The sequence below is a fragment of the Nasonia vitripennis genome (assembly GCF_009193385.2).
Source record: "Nasonia vitripennis strain AsymCx chromosome 4 unlocalized genomic scaffold, Nvit_psr_1.1 chr4_random0002, whole genome shotgun sequence".
In the NCBI taxonomy this organism is placed as follows: Eukaryota; Metazoa; Arthropoda; class Insecta; order Hymenoptera; family Pteromalidae; genus Nasonia; species Nasonia vitripennis.
The window spans coordinates 565203-585379 of record NW_022279637.1 but is presented as its reverse complement, the minus strand read 5'-3'; the positions used below and the strand labels follow the sequence as shown (position 1 = coordinate 585379).

Genomic DNA, 20177 nt, shown 5'->3' with positions numbered 1-20177 from the left:
AACGAAATAATTCAAAAATATTCCTAAAATATAGAAAAAAAATATTTCATGGCAGTTCTCTGGAATTTTTCTGAATTATTTTACTGAAAATTTTTGATGAAATATTTCAGGGAAACCTGCAAGGAAATATTTCAGAAAGATTTTCGAATTATTTCTGTGTTTAACATGCACGAGAAAGTTTTCAGTGAAGTAATTTCGGAAAATTCCAGAAAACTTTTATGCAGTATTTCTTTGCCATATGTAAGAAATATTTCAGAATTATTTCGTGGCTTTCGTCACCTAGACTACGGGCAATGAAATAATTCAGAAATATTTCTCAAATATAGAAAAGAAATATTTTATGGAAGTTTTCAGGAATTTTCCAAAATTATTTTACTGAAAAAATTTCTAGTGTATATTACATTCAGAAATAATCCGAAATACTCCAGAAATATTTCATGAGGCTTTGTTTGACGATGAGTCTTCTGTAAACTAATCGAATAGTATGTGTTATAATGTTAAATTAACTTTTATTAAGAATAAAAAAATTATAAATAATAATATAAATAATATATTAATAATGTTTTAGACAAGTAATAGTTTTATTAGCATTTGTGATGTTATTATTCATCTTCAGTATCGTCGAAATTCGGCACTACCGGCATGAATTTGGCACGTTTCGCAGGAGCTCTGAAATTAATAATATAAATGTATCATGTAAAAAAGCTATTTATGCAATTTTTCTTGATACATGAGAGAAAAAATGTCGGGAAACAAATATTCGGTTTGAATATAGTTACGATTTTGAACTTCTAACTTCAAAAAAAAAATTGAGCGCACGGTGGATTTAGTTAGTAAAATAAAATGCACGCCCTGGCATCGAAGAATAATGTCCGTCACATGGACTCATTACTTTCTCGGAAAATGAAGCTATATTTTAAGCCCGTGTAACGATAACTAGTATTTTTCTTTACTTACTGCGACGAACGCTTGAACCTGGTGGTTGAGGTATCCAGGCGCAACTTGATACTTTTTTTAACGGCATCTTCGGTGGCCGTGACCGGGAACGCAGCTTCAACGGCAACTATGTGATAAAATATAGTTATATTATATAATACGCACATTTTACTGAAATTTTTAAGGTAGTTCTAAAATCCAGCTAAATTGAATTTAGATTACACCAATAATAATAATAGAATAATAATAGTAATAATCGATCTATAATTTGATTCAATGGAATTACTCTAATTATATTATTATCGTTTTTATGGTCAAAATCTGTATCAAAACTGGAATTGAATAAAAAAGGAAGCAAATAACAAACTTTTTAAATAAAGCTTTAAATAAAAAACCGCGTCTGTAGTACCGTACTGTTAAGATTAATAAATCGTTCTACCGAAGGAAATTTCGATCGGACTCTTTGTGTTTCTGAAAGTTTGAAATACAAAATATCCTGTGGCGGAATTGCGAAGCTTTATCTACAACATCCCCTTTATCTGAACTAATTTGTGGTATTGGAACTACCTTAAGTAAAAAATGTTGCGCCATTACTTACGAAATATGCATGAACACAGTGTGAGGGCAGAAAATTTTTTTTTCTTGTCCTTAACTCCATAGAACGTGTAATTTGTCATATTTTCTGGCGTTAAGCAATAATCTAACAGTTTGTACGTCATGTCGTGCAAATTATCGCCGCTTTTCTTTTTAAAAAATTCAACCTAAAACAATTATTTATTTTAATTTATTTAAATATCAATTAGGTCAGCGTTTATGCATGCGGTATGGGTTTACATACCCCGCACATACGTGGGTTAACGGGGTTTATATTCTTAGGATTTACGGGTTTTGGGGGATCATATATTTGTAGGATCAATGATTTGAGATATGATGGGTTATTAGGTCATAGTATACCTCTTCTCATTATGTCTCGTAGACTGATATCAAACTATTATTGGCTATAAAGAAAAATAAATAGTGGGTGATTGATTTCATTCCGCGACAGCCGAAATCGATGTATAGCCTGTTTTGTGTTAATAAATAAAAAATTGTATTTTAGTGGTATGTGTTTTGAAAAGTAGATTATTTCAATGAAAATCACAGTAATTGTAAGACAATCGTAAACATGTTTTAAATAATTTAGTAACATTTAAGAAAACTTATTAAATAAATTACTGGCTTAATTTTATATATGTAATACCAATAATATAATAATTAAAAATATCAAAAATACATTTATTTTTTAATGTATTATTTTCACATTTATTTAATAATATTTTCTTAACGATATGAATTGAAGGAATATCGAACATACTATTAATAAAGCGTTTTCTTAATTTTATGTTCAAATTTCGTATTTAATACAGCGTACCTTTTTTTTTAATCGGCAAAGAAGTTGCCTCGGAGAGATTTATAAATATTATATAAAGAATTTCATTCTAATTTAATAGATTGAAAACTGTATCAAAATTAATATCGAAACCATATCCCTTTAATTCCAATTCATATTCTCGCCGTGCGCTAAGTGCAACTTTTACTCACGCTTGTGTAAACAAGCGTCAGCGAACGAAGCATTTATCGTACGTTTTGTCATAATATATTGTTCGATAAGAGTGCGACAAAGTGATTCTCGCACGAGTGTGATTATCAGATAGTATCAGATAGTAGATACATTTACACACAAGAATCACTTTATCGCACTAATATCGAAATGGTATATTACGAAACTATCGTACGATGTTTTATGACACAACGTGCGTGATCCGAGATTTAGCGAGTGCATTTTTGCACGCGCGTGCGGTAAATCGAGGTTTACGCCACGGCGTGTCATAAAAAGCCTTATTACATACTAGTCTTGAAGAAACGAAATATTTGATAGTCATGTTAGCGCCCAAGCGTAGCAAGGTCGATATTTACGCCATGCAATAGTGGACCACTTAAGTCATAAGTATCGTTTATTTTTTATAGCACTGCCTTAGCTTGGTTCGCTGACACCCCTATACATGCCCTAATATCCTGAAAACTAATTATTATAAATGTAACTTATAAAAAAGAATGAAGGTTGCTTTGGAGTACAATCATGTTTTAATTGTCGCTGGATCATATATCTTATCACTACTATTTATATATATATATATATATATATTACTTGACAGACAACTTTCCAATTGAATGCAAGATTTTTTTGTTTTGTCCGAATCCCAATCACCACTTCTCCTAATTTTGTAAATTACTTTTACTTACGATATACTTTTACTTACTATAATATATGAAAACAAATTGATCACGCCAATGTCAGGAATATCCTAGTGCGCCACCTCAAATAAAAAAATTTCATTTTATCATTGCTTTAAAATACGTCACGTACATCAAAATCCAAGCATATGATTCGCACTTATGGATGAATATGGATAATGACAGGAATAACTACTAATGTAAAACTAATGTAAAAACTACTACGAAAAACAAATGGGAAATTGAGGACTTTACAGTGTAAAGGCTATAGCCGGGTTACTATGGTGAAATGGCCCCCTTGGAAAATGTATATATGTTATATACCATTCGATGGGGGATAAAAAAAAACTCCCATAGCCAAATTTTTAGCTCTCTGCCTAGTGCGCATGCGCAGTAACGTCGATAAACGTGTTTTTTTGATTTTATTTTTTTCTGAAGTCCCTATAGGATAAAAATTTTTTTAAAAATTCACATTGGTGTATTTTTATGTCATGAATAACTGCAATTTTTTTGGGATTACATAACCTCAAATATCGGATCTAAAAAAATTATTAAAGTTTTCAATCGATATTTTGACCCCCTTGTTTTTGAGGTGCAACTTTTTAAGTAGACTTTTTCCCGTTCCTTACGATGGCACTAACGTTTTTTCCTTAAAAATGGTGGCACAACTCGATTTGATCCAAAAACTGATTTTTTTGCCATTTTTTCACGTTTTTAGCTGGTTATGTTACAATTTAGTTACTAAAGTGACTCCTTTTGAGTAGTTTTGCATATCTTCCCATGAAAACATAATCAAATGAAATATTTTGTTCGCTCCAAGCCGTATTTTTTATATTATCTTACGTTTTCAATGATGGTCTTATCAGAATTGTGATATCACCTTATTATAAAACTGATGGCTAATGTTATGTTCTTTTTAAACGTTCTGTGATTGGTCGAAAGTATTGTCTCTGTCGCACTTTTTTGTTTATTGTTTATTTTTATTTATAATAAAAGGTTATGCTTGGCCGCGCGGTTGACGCGGCGGCTGCAATGCAGACGATCTGCGTAGTGAATGGTCAATCATAAAATTAAGAATTATCAGGAGCATAAACAAATAAAGTATTTTGATTTCTTAATTAATTAAACGATGCGCAAACCAATGGCCAACATTGTTTTTTTCAAAACTAATTTTTTTTTTCTTACAATTGTCTATATAAGGGAGAAAGTACAATACGTCCCGTCCCGTCCCGTACCGACCCCGGGACATACCGTCTGAAATAAGTCACTTTTATATTATTGGCTAATTCTGTTCGATAACCCAATCGACGGTACAGAATTAGCCAATCCCGTAAAAACAGCTTATTTCAGACGGTATGTCCCGAGGTCGGTACGGGACGACGGACTCAATTGTACTTTCTCCATAATATACTAATACAAGTGAATGGTGAAAACGCTGTTAGTATAAGTTTATAACTTTTAAAGTAAATAAAAATCTAGCAAATAAAAATTGTTTCGATTTTTCTTTTTACTATTTCGGCTTTTGACTGATAATTGATAGCAATACTAGAAAAAATAATAAAGTAGTTAAGTATTTATTTTCAAATACATTGGAGTTAGTTGGAACCGAAGGCTGACGCGGCTACTTTAAATCTTTCTGCTGTTTACTTCAAAACTAACAATCTTGTATATTTAAAGTGAGTACTATATATTTTACATATCTTTTAAAAAAATGAAGATTTAACAAAGTTTTTCAAAAGTTTTGACATCACAGATTATATGCTTTGATATTAGGGTTATATGTATTTCTAATACATATTACACAATAAATTAATATTTTGTTAAATAACTTCTTTAAAATCAAAACCTATTATTAATATCTAAAATGTTATTTTTATGCCGACACTTTGAGTTTTGAAAAAAATACTGTAACCAACCTACTGATAAATAAAAAATCTCCCATGTATTTATAATAAATACACTTGTATTTTACCGGTATATGCAGAGTAAGACTTATTAATGGGTAGAAAAATAAAATTTTTATTATAAATTCTGTAGTATTAAGAGTAATTGTATCAAAAATAATGACAGATAATATAGTAATATAATAATATGATATAATAATATAATAATATGATATAATAATATAATAATATAATATAATAATATAATAATGTAATAATAATAACAGATAATTATTAGACCTTTTTATACGCTAAATAAGAAAAACATGTTGTGTACGTTATTAAATTCTTGCATAAAATCAAAAGTTTAAACCAACATTAAATTATAAACTGTTTTAGTACTCGCATAAAGATCCGATCTTATCCTAAAACAAAAATAGCAATCAGATTTTAAATCAATAAGCTAACAAAAAAGTAATTAATAAAAATGAATTTTCAATCCTATAGATATAGATATACGTACAATGCATGTAAGGGGAACGAGTCTTTATCTATTTAACTTAACCAATTTAGGCTAATCACATAAAGTAAAATGAGAAATTAGTTAAACATAAAGTTGTTGAAACTATTAACTAAATAAAATTAAGAAGGAAAAACATTTGAATAAAATATGACAATAAACTTTTGCTAGAAACGGATTTGACGATTGATGAGTTGCATGTTTTGATGTAATGCGGTATATTAATTATACAAGTATGATTAAATTGATAAAATATAGAAAGTCTTGAACAATAATTAATTTGTTTATGTATAAAATACTGTCAAATTAATAAAAAATGCACATAAATATCTGCATATGACTATATATGATGTGATTTTTACTATAGTTAATTATTATGAGATGAGAAAAAATATTTGGTTTTACATAAAAACAATACATGAGAAATAATAAAAATGAAAAATAGAACTAATAGGATGCGAACTTATTAATTGTCAATTAACTTTTAAGTTAAAAAAATGTAAAATGAATAAAGTAAACACAAGCTAACCTATGCTTTAAACACATACGTATATGAAACATCATTAAAAACAACATTATTTATTTATTTTAAAATACACTATTATTCATGTCTAGATACAAGAACATATTTTTACAAAAAAACAAATTGAATATAATAATTTCATAGGTTTTTTGATTTTATAAAATCACTAGGTGCAAGCACTTCAATACAGTTTTTATGACAAAAAAAAATTATTTGCTTAAAAAACTTATAAATGAAATACAACTTATTTCACTTTTAATAGGCAATATTATTTTTTTACTTTTCATGTAAAGCTACTGAGAAAACTGGATTATACAAGAACTTAGATTATAATATTTTTGTAATATTTATTATTCATTCTAGTTTTTAATTTAAAAAAAGGCAAACAATTTTTTTAGATTTTTAAAAACTAACTAACAGCATTTTTAAATGTATTGTAAAATATTTATATTTTATTATTTCAGAAGTGATCTTCTTGTCTAATGGTTAAATAAATATGGCATCTAATAGTAATGAAGAGTCAGATAACATCAGGAAACGCGATGATCGAAGATGTGCCATGTGTAATATTTATATTAGAAAATCAATTGGTCGAGAAAAGGAAATCGAATCTGAAGTTGAAATCGAATATGCTAAACAATTATCAAATAAAGATATTTACATCCATGATGTAATTTGTGATTCATGTAGAAAGCGATTAGCCAAATACATATCAAGCTCTAAACCTAAAAAGGTTAATGTTCCAGCAACTGCTTCGTCTCAAGATTCAAATGTTTCTGAATCATTTTCTCAGCTAACTGTCACTTCATCATCTCAGGAAAGTACACAATCATCTGTATACACAATAAAGGAACAAAAAGTACGAGCAACCACGGAATTACTTATTCAAAGGAAGATTGCGACACATAAATATTGCTTTGTTTGTGGGTACCAAAAACAGACTAATAATATATTAGTTCCTTTAGAGGCCCGAATTCAAGTTTATAGTAAAATGAATGTTTTTATTCCACATGGCAATAGATGCTGTTGCACACATTTAATTAAAAAAAGATTTTATGAAGATGAACTAAATAAAATTAATATTTTTTCCACTACAAGTACGGTATATATTGATGAATTACTACAATTTTTGAGTCAATTATCAATGAAAGCAGACGAAACTTTATTAGATACAGTAACTGAATTTTCCATGCCTGAAAAAAAATTGAAAGTTTTTACGGGATTAACGTGGGAAAATATTAATTATCTTAAAGATCAACTCACTTCTCTGAAGAATTCCTGTGTAAGGACAGCGACACAAGCCATTGTCGTATTTTTATTCAAAATGCGCTCTGGGAATTCTAACTCGCTCATCTCTACAATATTTGACATTGAAAGCGAACAACAAGTATCTCGTTTTTGTCAATCAGTATTATTATCTTTCGAAAAAGATTTACTACCAAAACACTTTGGATTAGAAAATGTAGACAGAAATGAATTGATTGAAAATCAAACTTCTAATATGGCAAAGAAATTACATCCTGGTAAACAACTTATTTTGATTGCTGATGGTACTTATATAAGGCATGAAAAAAGCTCTAATAACGAGTACCAAATAAAATCTTATTCAGGCCAAAAAAAAGTTCCTCTGACTAAACCATTTACTATATGTACTACTAATGGTTATGTTGTTGACCAGTTAGGTCCATATCTTGCAAATAAAAATGATGCTACAATACTGATTGAAATATTGGAAGAGAAGCAGAATAGTTTACAGAAACTTCTTCGCCAAGGGGACATTTTTATACTGGATAGAGGTTTCAGGGACATTAAACAAAAATTAGAAAATATGGGTTATATTGTTTTGATGCTTGCACTCAAAGGTTCAAAATCTCAACTTTCTACGCAAGAATCAAATGAAACAAGATTCACGACAAAACTGCGATGGGTTGTTGAAGCAGTGCACGGAGTTCAAAAGAAAAAATATAGGTTATTAGATCACAAACTTGATAATAAAATGGTGAAAAATACTGGATCTTATTGTAAAATTTCTTGCTACTTAAATAACTTGTTTGGCAAACGCCTAGATTCTGATGAAGACATGCAAGATGAAATATTTAGTGCTATGCAATCTAGAAAAAATGTTGAAAATACATTAGCAGTTTTAGTAGCAGACAAAAGATGGAGTCGTCGGAAACTACCATTTAAAATAATAACTTCGGATGATTTACCAGACTTTCCTGAATTAACAATAAAAGATTTGAAAATTCTGTTTACAGGAACATATCAGCTTAAACAGACAATATCTTACTTAGCGGAAATGCTTGACGCAGATAATAATTTGAAGATTGGATATTCAAAAGAGACTAACAATATTCTCAAACTTGAAGTTCAATCCAGGCATATTAACAGAAAACAATACAAATGTTTCGTTGAGTATAAACCAAATGGTATTGGTTATTCTAGCATCTTAAGACACTGTTGTGATTGTGCTAACGGTAACCGTACTATAGGATGTTGTGCGCATATTGCTGCCATAATCTATTATCTTTCACATGGAAGATATTTATCAAAAATCATACGACCAGCTGAAATTCTGTCTAAAATGTTTCTTAATGATCAAATTGAAGTGTGTATTGATGAAGATAGTGACAATGATGAGTGAATCATTTTTTCTATTGTGAACATTCGTTATTTTTAAAAAGCTACTTGTATACGTTCCATAATTTATTTTAAATAGCCTATGAAGATAATAAATTATACTTTGTACGAATTGAACATACTTAACTTCAATTCCTTTTTACCTGATAATTATTACTGTCAATAGATTTTGAATAATCAATTAAGTAGAGGCAGATAAGCCAAATATGGCCTTTTTAAGACCACAAGACGCCAAAAGTATCCTCAAACGATCGATTTCAAGGCTATGTTTAGCTAAAAACAGGCTTTTTTGCGTGAAAACCCTTGCATTATGACATTTTTAGGTTAGTTTTGGGTTACATGGTACCAAAAATGGCCTTTTTCGGCGTTAAATCACTCAAATGAGGGCATTTTTAGGTTAAAGAGAAAAGCAGACACTGACAGCGGCGATATTCTTTTTATATATAGAGAGAAACCCTTTATTACCTCAAATTCTGATAAGACCATCATTGAAAACGTAAGATAATATAAAAAATACGGCTTGGAGCGAACAAAATATTTCATTTGATTATGTTTTCATGGGAAGATATGCAAAACTACTCAAAAGGAGTCACTTTAGTAACTAAATTGTAACATAACCAGCTAAAAACGTGAAAAAATGGCAAAAAAATCAGTTTTTGGCTCAAATCGAGTTGTGCCACCATTTTTAAGGAAAAAACGTTAGTGCCATCGTAAAGAACGGGAAAAAGTACACAAAAAAGTCTACTTAAAAAGTTGCACCTCAAAAACAAGGGTGTCAAAATATCGATTGAAAACTTTAATAATTTTTTTAGATCCGATATTTGAGGTTATGTAATCCCAAAAAAATTGCAGTTATTCATGACATAAAAATACACCAATGTGAATTTTTAAAAAAATTTTTATCCTATAGGGACTTCAGAAAAAAATAAAATCAAAAAAACACGTTTATCGACGTTACTGCGCATGCGCACTAGGCAGAGAGCTAAAAATTTGGCTATGGGAGTTTTTTTTTATCCCCCATCGAATGGTATATAACATATATACATTTTCCAAGGGGGCCATTTCACCATAGTAACCCGGCTATAGCCTTTGTAATTTTAAAAATTCTTAGATTTAACAATTTTAATAATTTTTAAAACAACTGGCTAAAAGCAGCAACGGGAGGAAAGTTTTCTTTCCTCCCGCTACTGTGAAAAACACGATGTTCCATTCGATTTTTATGTAAGGAAAAGGGCCTTTCCATGCAGTATTGAACAAAATAATATAAATTAGTCATGTATGAAAATGATTGAAATAGTATATTCAAAGATATTTCTGATTAGGTGTTCGTAAAGTTACACTTTACACATATTGTAAATTGCGTTAATTGAAATTTAACACAGTCGTGATAGATGCTTTATCATTTGTGACAAATCAGCAATCTAACACGGTTGCAAAATTGTACGGTATGAAAACTACAAATTGGACACATGAATTTCTTGTTTCAAAGGTGAATCACTCAACCAATACGCAATCATCATTATATAGGAATATTTATACAGTGGTTATCTACATAAAAATAAAATACTTACAACGCAGTGGAAAAACTTCTTATCTGAGTTCAATTTTTCTTCTATGGTTTCGATTTTTTTCTCTTTTCCGTCGATTGGAAAGTACTGTGACATACTCTTTATCAGAGCAGTTGATCCACAAGTTCCCTCTCGACCAAGATTCATCCCATGAGATTGTAACGATGCTACTTTATGATCTAGTGCATTTTGCTTAAGTGAGATCTTGTGCACTTCAATTAAAGTTTTTTTTTGCATACCTATAAATGTAATATATTTTTTAACGTTTAAGTTTTTAATCAATGAATGTGGTTTTCTGTCCTTGGTAAAGTGCTCACACACGAGTAAGATTAGACGTACTTGATCAATAGTTTTTAGAGAAAACAATTATTACTTTAAATTTGTCATTTCAGCGTCCAATAGAAGACGCGTTATTGTAATGCAGGGATATTCGAATCCCTCTTTATGAACACTATAGACGAATCGAAATAATTTAATAATGAAACTACGACTTTTTAAAGGGATGTCGTCGCTAAAGCTTCACAAATCCGCCATGGGGTATTTTCCAAACTTTTAGAAAAACAAAAAATCCGATCGAAATTTCCTTCTATAGAACGATTCATCAAACTTAATAGTACGGCGCTTCAGAGCCGGTTTTTCATTGCAAGCTTTATTTAAAAAGTTATATGTAATAGAAAAACAGTGTTTTTAGCGACGACGTCCCCTTAACTTCTATAATAATGTAAACAATACGTGAAATTTCTAATTAAAAAAAACGAATGTTCAAATATAATTTATACACGAAGGAAATACTACATGTTACACTAATTACATTTTTATTCATTGTGAACCATCGCTTACTTTAGTGTTGCGTGCGAGCTATAAACAATAATATGTAGGTACTGTAGCAAATCTATATTTACAGCGATTATAGGTAAGTATTAAACTTTCGCCCTTAAATTAAACAATTCTCTTATATATCTTACCTAATATTAATTTTAGTGCTTCTTCTGTTGTCGTAAATGAAAGGTCGGTTTGTTCGATTTCTCGTATTGCATTCCTAATTAACATATTTTGCGCAGATAATAACACATTTGTTGGACCAGATTTTTCTGTTTTTTCATCAGCTGGATTTCTTGCTTCATTGTCTAAATCAGTTTCTGATTGTGTATCATCTTTCTTGTCTTTCATTTGACCTGGTTGCTTCTCCTCGGCTACTTTTTCTTTTCGATGCACTATTTTAGCTGAAATATTATTACATACATACCAAGAATTAAAAAATAATTAGTAATATATAGTTAGTAATATATCAATAAAAAAACACAGTCAAAGCAGCATTTGTAAGGAGATTATGATATATATTTAGCACGAATAAAATCCTTTTAGTGCGAATACAAAATAAAGAAATAAAAAAGTCAATTTATGTGGATTAATTTGTGTCTACATAACTATATAAAAAAAAATTGTGTTCTGATGATCAATAAACAAATTAGTATCGATCCTTGTAACTAGATACAAATACATGAGCTAGATAAAAATTGTCAATTTTTTACTATACAAGTAATTACCTTTATTTTTGCTTAATTCTAAAAGAGAGACTGATTCTGGCTTTTTGGGAAACTCATCTTCAATATCTTCAGGATAGCTCATTTCGTCATTACTATCTTTGGAATCGCTCTTTCCATCATCACTATCTTTAGAATCGCTCTTTTCATCGTCATCATTATCAAAGAGATCATTTAAATTGTCTAATTCCTTATTTTTATCAGTACTTTCCGATCTCGAGCGTTTTTTTGGATTTTTCTTGCTATTACGTTCCATTTTCTTATCTTTCAATCCATCTTCAGGACTATAATCGTAATTTCGTTTTTTATTTCTACTTGATCGACTTGCTTTCAATTTTTCTGTATCGCTAGTATCCGGAATATCCACTAATCTTTGTTTGATTTCTTGAACAGCATCTATGTAGTTATCTGCTCAGAATGTAATGACAAGTAAATTAAAACGTCTATTATGGTATCTTTGGCTTTTAGAAATAATTAATAATGAAGTCCATTTTTCAAAACCGCAATTTATTATCTATTTGCATATTTTGTATTGTATTTTTATTTCTTATCACTGTGGTGATTTTCGTAATATTGTATTTTAGTTAGATTAAGTAACATTTAATAAAAGAAACATAATAATTACTGATTCGAATTTTGATAGTAAATAAATAGCTTAATTATATTATGTACGTTTATTTATATTTGAAGACAAGACCTTTACAGAATTTAAGTATCAATGCTACTACTAAAAAATTTTTCATAGGTCTTCAATTATGTGTAAATATAAATTATATAATTAATAATATAAAGAATATGTATAGAATAGGAAATTTTAACATTTTGTTTTCGAAAATAAATACTAGACTTCATTTGTAATCACCAAAAGCCAATAATATGTATATAAATATAAAAAATTAACCTTTTCATTTGATAAATCGAGTATATGAATATGCTTTCCAGTCCTTGGCTGGTTTTGTACAACTAGCTGCAAGTTTTTTTATTTTTTCTGGCTCAATGATTGGAGGCCACATTAACGTCTTCTTATCAAGGGTTATCCATAAAGATGGCACAACATGTTTTTGACCGTCTTTATCTTCAATAATAGCAAATTTTTTCATAGTCTCCGACATTATACTGTCCAAAAATAATAAAATTATTGTTACGTATTTTTTACTAGTAAAAAAATAATTAATAATATATGTTCTTAAAACCAGAAGCGTATCAGTCAAATTGGGAAAAGATTACCAGTTCCGATTAGGGACAAAGAAATTAAAAAAAATAACTTATTTGCTATTACAATTGGACCAATAGTTCTGAAAATATTGCAGTATAGGTAAACAAGCATACATCCACGCACACAAACCCACGTGCATTCACACACACGCGCGCGCGCGTATCCATGATGTCATTTGATTCTAAGGAGCTTCAACAGCAACTTCGAACATGTTTATTTTTAAACATAAAATTGTATTATTATTGCAATGCTTTCAGTGACATGCAGAATAGAGAAGTAGAGATAAAAAAAATTGTTCGATTCCATAACATATTTAACGCATCACAAATTAAAATTATCAAATAGTTAGAGTATTGGAATATAAAGTATTTGTACGTTTTTATGAGTCGTGTGCAATATTATTAGCAATATCTTTTCAACGATGTATATTTTCCTTACAATCGCTTCAAAATTTATTATATTAGATGGCTAATGAAAATATTTAGAAAAAACAGTGCATTTAAAATGCAAAAGTAAGTAAAATCGGCTTCGAATTCAAATTCGTTATATAGCATCAACATCCTGCTTTTTATATAACACGTATACTCCGGAAATTTGACAAGGCACGTTGCAATTAATTGTTGCAATCGAACGTTAAATATATACGAACTGTGTTTAAGAAGAACAACGTGATTTATTACAATTTTTTATTTTTTACGATACCACCCATAAAAAAATCATGACCGAATTTTGTAGAGCCAAGGTAGACGCTCTGTTATTCGCTCGTCTGGATAAGAGAGCGCAACGAGCGCAGTTGTTGATCTACTCTTGTAAATAATGCATTTGATATAATTGTACAATATTTGTAATACATTCATGCTATATGATAATTTACAGAAATATTGCAGATATTTTAAAAATATTATCGAAACAATAAACCAATATTTCGTATGCAGTCAAATTTCATATGCGATCAGAATTTTTTATTATTATATTTAACGAAAAGCTTTTTCCTTGCTAAATAATTATGAATATATGATCTTCAAAAAATTAATTATTTTGGAATAATACAGTTTTATTTCATATACTAGATGATTTGGACAAAGTGCATTACATAACAAATCAAAATATTTATACATATTCAATCAGGATTAACTAACAAAAGTTTTTAAATTATACGAAAGAATGCAAAATTGGGTATGTTATAAAATTTGTTGCAGATGGAATTTTAAACATTTTTGCTTGAATCATATCTGAACGCCATTCTTCCAGTACATCCGATTCTGTAACAATATTAATGCCTAAAACGTTACTTCGGAAGTCAGAAAAAGTAAACAAATCTTGTCTTTTGACGCAACGTTTGCCTATAAAATATAAAATATCATTGCTTTTACAAATATTTACAACATTGACAATAGTGCCGTCAGTGAGCATCACGCAATTATTTCTAATATCATCGACATTTATTACGCATGAATCAAACGAAAACTTGTTATATTGACATTCGAAATCCCGATTATTAGTAACTAATCCACTGTAATGTATTTTTTCGACATGAGTCTGACGTTTTGCTGCATTGTTTTGATTTTTAATGTCCATAATAGATTCATATTCTGTTAGTCTTCTCATAATTTGCGGTAAGGGTTTTTCTCCCTTTCTTATAAATTTTTTCAATGAGCACATATAGTTTTCAAAAGGGAAGGCGCTGAATGATTGTAAATCACCATATTTTTTAACATCTTTTGCTAAATGCAATAAATTGTGTATATTAAATGTGACACTTTCGTAACCATAAATTTTTTGAAAACTATTACTGAATTGGATCAACAAATCTTCAGCATACCTAATATTTACATCTTCTTGGCATAATTTCTTGTTTGAAAGTATCGAAATACTTGTGTGCAATAATAAAAAATTATTGTATACATTTTTTTTTAAAACGTCTTTTAAAATTGCTGCTCCGAAATATAACAGAAAATGACGAAACTCTGTTGCTTTCCATATTTTCCAATATACTAAAGATCGACAACGTCGATTAAAATCTGTAGGTAGTACATAGCTTAGATTAACTAGTCTTTCAGAAATTGTATTAATCTGTGCTTGTGACAGTTTATACGTTTTATTATGTCGTCCCTTATCTCCAATCCAATGCCTGATCAATTGTCTCATTGCACCCAAATATACAAGGTGCATCGCGTCTAATGGTACATTTGACACTAACCCTACACCTGGCAAATTATTCAAAACCGTCAATCCTTTTTGATATCTTTCTAAATACTCCAGGTTCCTAAAGCCCTCATCTGTTCTTAATAATACATGGCAGTATTCTTTTAACTGATTTACATTTTCTGATGGAAAACAAACAGCATTATAGTAATCACCTTCTACAATACATTTTGTACAGCTGTCATAACCACTGGGATATTTTGTGTTTAAAATAAAAGCTTTAGCCGGGGAATCGCAGATAAATCCATCGATCTTTACATAATATATTTTTTCTTTGTATTCGTACGCATCATTGATTAGTTCTGTTGCATCCGAAGTAAAAAGCTGGAGAAAGTTATTTGCGTTTTCGGGTTTTTGTTTACCGTAGTACATGCCAATGACATACACCCCTGGGAAATCGTAGTCTTTGCACAAAATGGGCCATATACTTTTTGATGATGACTTTCCTGTTATTGGCGCACCATCAATATTAATAAATAGATTCAGTGTATCAAACACATGACCTATCTCAATCCGATTTTGCACAATTTTCTTGACTGCATATTTTAATCCCACATGACAATATTCACCACTGTCCATACTTTTAACATCTGTTGATTGTGGTGTTTGCAATAAAGTGCGAGGATCTTTAGGAAAAACAGTATCAGTAAATTTGTTTAGTATAGACTGTAAATTTTTTAGAGCATAATGGTGTATAGCAAATTCTTTTGCCCAATTCGAAATGGCATTTATAAAATTTGTATTTTTTGTAGCAGGAAAACTATCTAGTAAATATTCTAAGTCATCATTGTCAGGATTACTATCGGCATCACTATCGCTATATCTATATGTATCATCATAACTATCATCTATCTCATAATTATTTTCATTTTGAATGCAGTCTACCTTTTCATTGCCGAAACTGAAACAATGTTCTGCAACATTTGCAATTTCAACAGCGTTTTCATCGATTTCATTTTCTGTACTTATATTATAATTAAAATTTAAAAAATGTTCATCAAAACTACTGGCTGATTTTTCCATAGAGCAGTCGGCATCATACTCTGCGGAGGATTCATCTGTTATAGAGGGCAATTCGCTTATAGTTGCTTTATTTTCTGACGTAGAGCATGAAGCAATAACATCATCAATATCGAGTGCTGCTTGTTGCTTTGCTAATCGTACTAATTGTTTTTCACTTTGAGGCATTACTCCTTTTCGTTTTCTTGGCATTTTAGCCGAATAATTGCTGTTAAAAAAAAAAAAAAAAAAAAAAAATAATGCGGTACATATACGACTAACATATAATATATACAAAGAAATCTCACCTCTGCTGTTACAAGTAAACTCAAAAATGGAAAATTTTAAGAATCAAACAATCAAGATTTACAGTAAATAAATTTTAATTTAGGTAAATACCAAAAATTGCGTCAGCAGAAGCACTGTATTTGAATAAAATTTTAATCTATTTTTTTTTATAAATTATTTATTGAACAGTAAAATTGTACCGATAAGCTGACATAATCGAATTCTTTTATCAAATGAACTCACTAAAAAGATTAACTGCTATTTATTTTTAGCAGTAAATAGCCTTCGTGTACACAGTTATTTTCAGAGTTATGAAGTAATTTTCACATGTAACTAATCGTCAAATTCTGAAAAGCATTGAAAACGTTCATATACTTTCCACATTCCATATTAAACATGTATTTTGTTAATTAATATTCATTTAAAAAACATGCAGATCACAGAAAACAACAGCTTAAGAACCAGTCGGAGCACATAGTTCGTAGTGCAATCGCTGGCGCTGCACTTGGGTGATGAGTTTCATGCAAACAATCAAATTAAACAAATGTATCCACCTATGGCTTAAAAGGCTTCTTGATAACCGTAGCTATGCGGCGATAAAGGAGTGGGTAAGTATGGTTGGGTGGTCATTAAATCTGTATTTTTTTATTAGATTAGAATGACAAACACGACGTAACAGACAAAATTTTTCAGCTACTGGCACTTGCATCTCGCGTGCAACATCGTGTGCATGATTCTAATCTAGTAACAAAACACATTTAATATCCACCCAATCATGTTCGCACTACCTTTATTAGCTTATAGTCATAGCCTCTTAGATTATAAAAGTGCATAATTTTTTTTTATTTTGCTTATTATGATTTACGCATATAGTGTGCGTGCATAAAGAGCTGCTTTACACTCCGACATTCATACGTCAACAATTTCTCGGTACGTATACGCATAGCAAAAAGTACTATTTAAACCCCCCTCTCTTCCTCCCAAAAAACAAGACCCATAGTAAAATACAATTGATTGAGTAAAAGCTGAGATCTCTGTGTATACATACATACACGACACAGGCACACACATTTCTTCACAGGCTAAAACACTCAATTTACAAAAAATACTTTAAAACATAAATAAATTACATTCCTGTACGCAGTTAATTGAATATTTTTGGCCAAAAATAACTTTCTTTTGAAGTTATAACAAATCACTAGAAAATCATAAATTTTCTTAAAATCGTAATTCGAAGATCTTATAATCCAGGAATTACAAAATTAGCTAACGATATCTCAGTCGATGAAGAGCAATGCAAGTAAACGCAACTGTTTTTTTTTCTCTCTGCATATATTACTCGAGCGAACAGCTCTTATCTGTTTTTCTAAATATAATAGTGATAATATTTAAGATGTTGATCTGCTACTATAACCTTATACTGTTAGTACTGACAATATGAACAACAAAAACATCTACAACTAAATTTATGTTGTATGTTAATTTTTTCATTTCAGGTTTAATGTGTTTGCACAAAATGATGAAGAGGGTATTGGGTTTCAAATAGATTATTTTGTTAATTATCTACTGTAGGTCTAGATGTATTCGAAAAATTACATTTATTTAGTGTTCAAACTTAAGTATTTATTCAGGAATTATAGTGAAATTTTAACAGAGAATAACGGATGTGCATCAAAGATTGGCAATCTAACCCTACTTTATATAAGTATCAACAAACAGCATTTAGGACTCTAAAATGTATTTACTATTATGACGTACGTAAGTCAAATTATACAAAAAAATATAATATTTTTATGCCAAACATAGCCAGCAATAGGCTTTGGGTGAATTCTGAGGAGTGAATTTTAAGAATATCAGTACACAAGTATGATAAATGCTGGGGCAGAAACAATATCTAGATTAGTACTTGATATTACGGTGTTATAAGCATTGTATTCAAGTTACACATCTGCACATAAACTTATAAAATTGTGTAGAAACAGGCTACGACATCTGCTTTTATCTCAACCTTCTTGGTTAAGATTGGACTTGGAACCCCATGGCATTGGCGACAAACAAAATCACGAGCAAAATCATGTATCTTTTGATATGAAAATATTAATTATATCAATTAACTTGAAAATAACTTGATTTACTGTTTCAATATGTTGAAACTAATTTTGATGCCAAATTTCACCTCTCAAAATGTAATACTTTTTAAATAAAAGCCAGATCAAAATTTAGAATCAAGTATTCAAATACGAGTGACTTGTGTGTATTCAATTTTTCGTCTACATGGAGCAGCAGAGACAAGTTTTCTTCACAATTTAAAAATATACTGATTTGGAAAGTTTTATATTAAGATACATGTTAATTTATTCGTGGGGGATGTTACAACAATATTAAGAAATTGAACTAACCTGTTTGATACACTTGGATGTCAAAAACTAAGGCCTTGATGAAGCACCTGTTGATATTTGCTGCACAACGATAACCTCTCCAGATCAGACAAATGAACTTTGGACGTTGAAAACTGAAGCCTTGATATACACCTGCTGTTTGCTGATTACCTCTCCAGATCACCTCTAGATCATACAATCTTCATGCAGCTGCACAAAGCGAAAGTTTTTCTGTAAAATAAATGTGGGTAAATTAAACATATAAATCTCTGTATACTTTTGCATATTTAATTTGTGGACTATAATAATTAATATTGCTGTTTCTTTAGCAAATAGATGCGCATCTATATATATTAGCAATCTCTTTTCTTTATGAAAAAAAAAGAAATAGATATAAATAAATAAACTAACCTAATAGCCTGTTGGATCTGCATATAGCATGTATACAATACACGTGCGATGATCTTCCAAGTTATGGCATTGTCTCTGAAACGTTATATTATTGTTGAAAAAAGAATTATATTATTGTATATATTACTGAAAAAAAGATAAATTCTATACAAACCTCGAAAAAACGTGTATCTACTCCAGCGAGTTTTCCTCCAAATTGGCAAGTAAAAGTCTGTAGAAATCTCGAAAAAACGTGTATTTACTGCAGCGAGTTTCCCTCCAAATTGGCGAGTCAATAATGAGCGGCCATATTGCTGCAGCTATTATGCTATATATATACCTATAGCTATATAGCGCTAGTGCTCGCAGCGCCACCATACATCACACATTCGCGACATAATTGCGCGCGGGGTAATTCAAATTTGAAAAGGAGCCATTATGTGATAAATTTTGTATAAACAGAAACAAATTTTCGCTAAATATATACAGTAGTATAAAACATTATAATACAATGCAAAAACTTATTATACGATTTATCAATATATCGTGATAAAAATAATAAATATAAATAGTAATATTATATAAAACAAAAAATACACTAATATATAATTTAATAATATATTATATTGTTTATTACAACAAAATTTAAATAAATAATTAAGAATAATTTTATAAAATAATCGAAAATAAGTTTTGAGTAGCAGGTAAATATGTATGGAAGATTCCATAAATATTTAATTTAATATTCCGCTGGAAGATTTATGTAATAATTCTGTGGACCATTCCATGAAATATATATGGAACCTTTCATAA

The 20177-nt window shown here is 29.7% G+C and overlaps 1 protein-coding gene across 3 annotated transcripts; it reads right to left on the bottom strand.

The window, feature by feature from the left end:
* Positions 1-492: 492 nt before the first annotated feature.
* Positions 493-19778, bottom strand: LOC100116041 (dynein heavy chain-like protein PF11_0240). 3 transcript variants are annotated; one of them, XM_032601877.1, is made up of 11 exons: positions 19540-19685; positions 19386-19460; positions 18996-19205; positions 12790-13004; positions 11892-12296; positions 11310-11567; positions 10348-10583; positions 3237-3293; positions 1535-1697; positions 958-1063; positions 493-669 (listed from the first exon to the last, which is right to left on the bottom strand). In XM_032601877.1, exons 5-8 carry the CDS (start codon positions 12142-12144, stop codon positions 3282-3284), a joined length of 759 nt encoding a protein of 252 aa, XP_032457768.1. In that variant the 5' UTR covers positions 12145-12296; positions 12790-13004; positions 18996-19205; positions 19386-19460; positions 19540-19685; the 3' UTR covers positions 493-669; positions 958-1063; positions 1535-1697; positions 3237-3281. The 3 variants fall into 3 exon arrangements, with proteins under 3 accessions (XP_032457768.1, XP_032457767.1, XP_031783890.1); XM_032601876.1 differs by having other exon boundaries at positions 1535-3293; XM_031928030.2 differs by lacking the exons at positions 493-669; positions 958-1063; positions 1535-1697; ... (3 more) ...; positions 11892-12296; positions 12790-13004 and adding an exon at positions 14171-16537 and having other exon boundaries at positions 19540-19778.
* Positions 19779-20177: the final 399 nt, after the last annotated feature.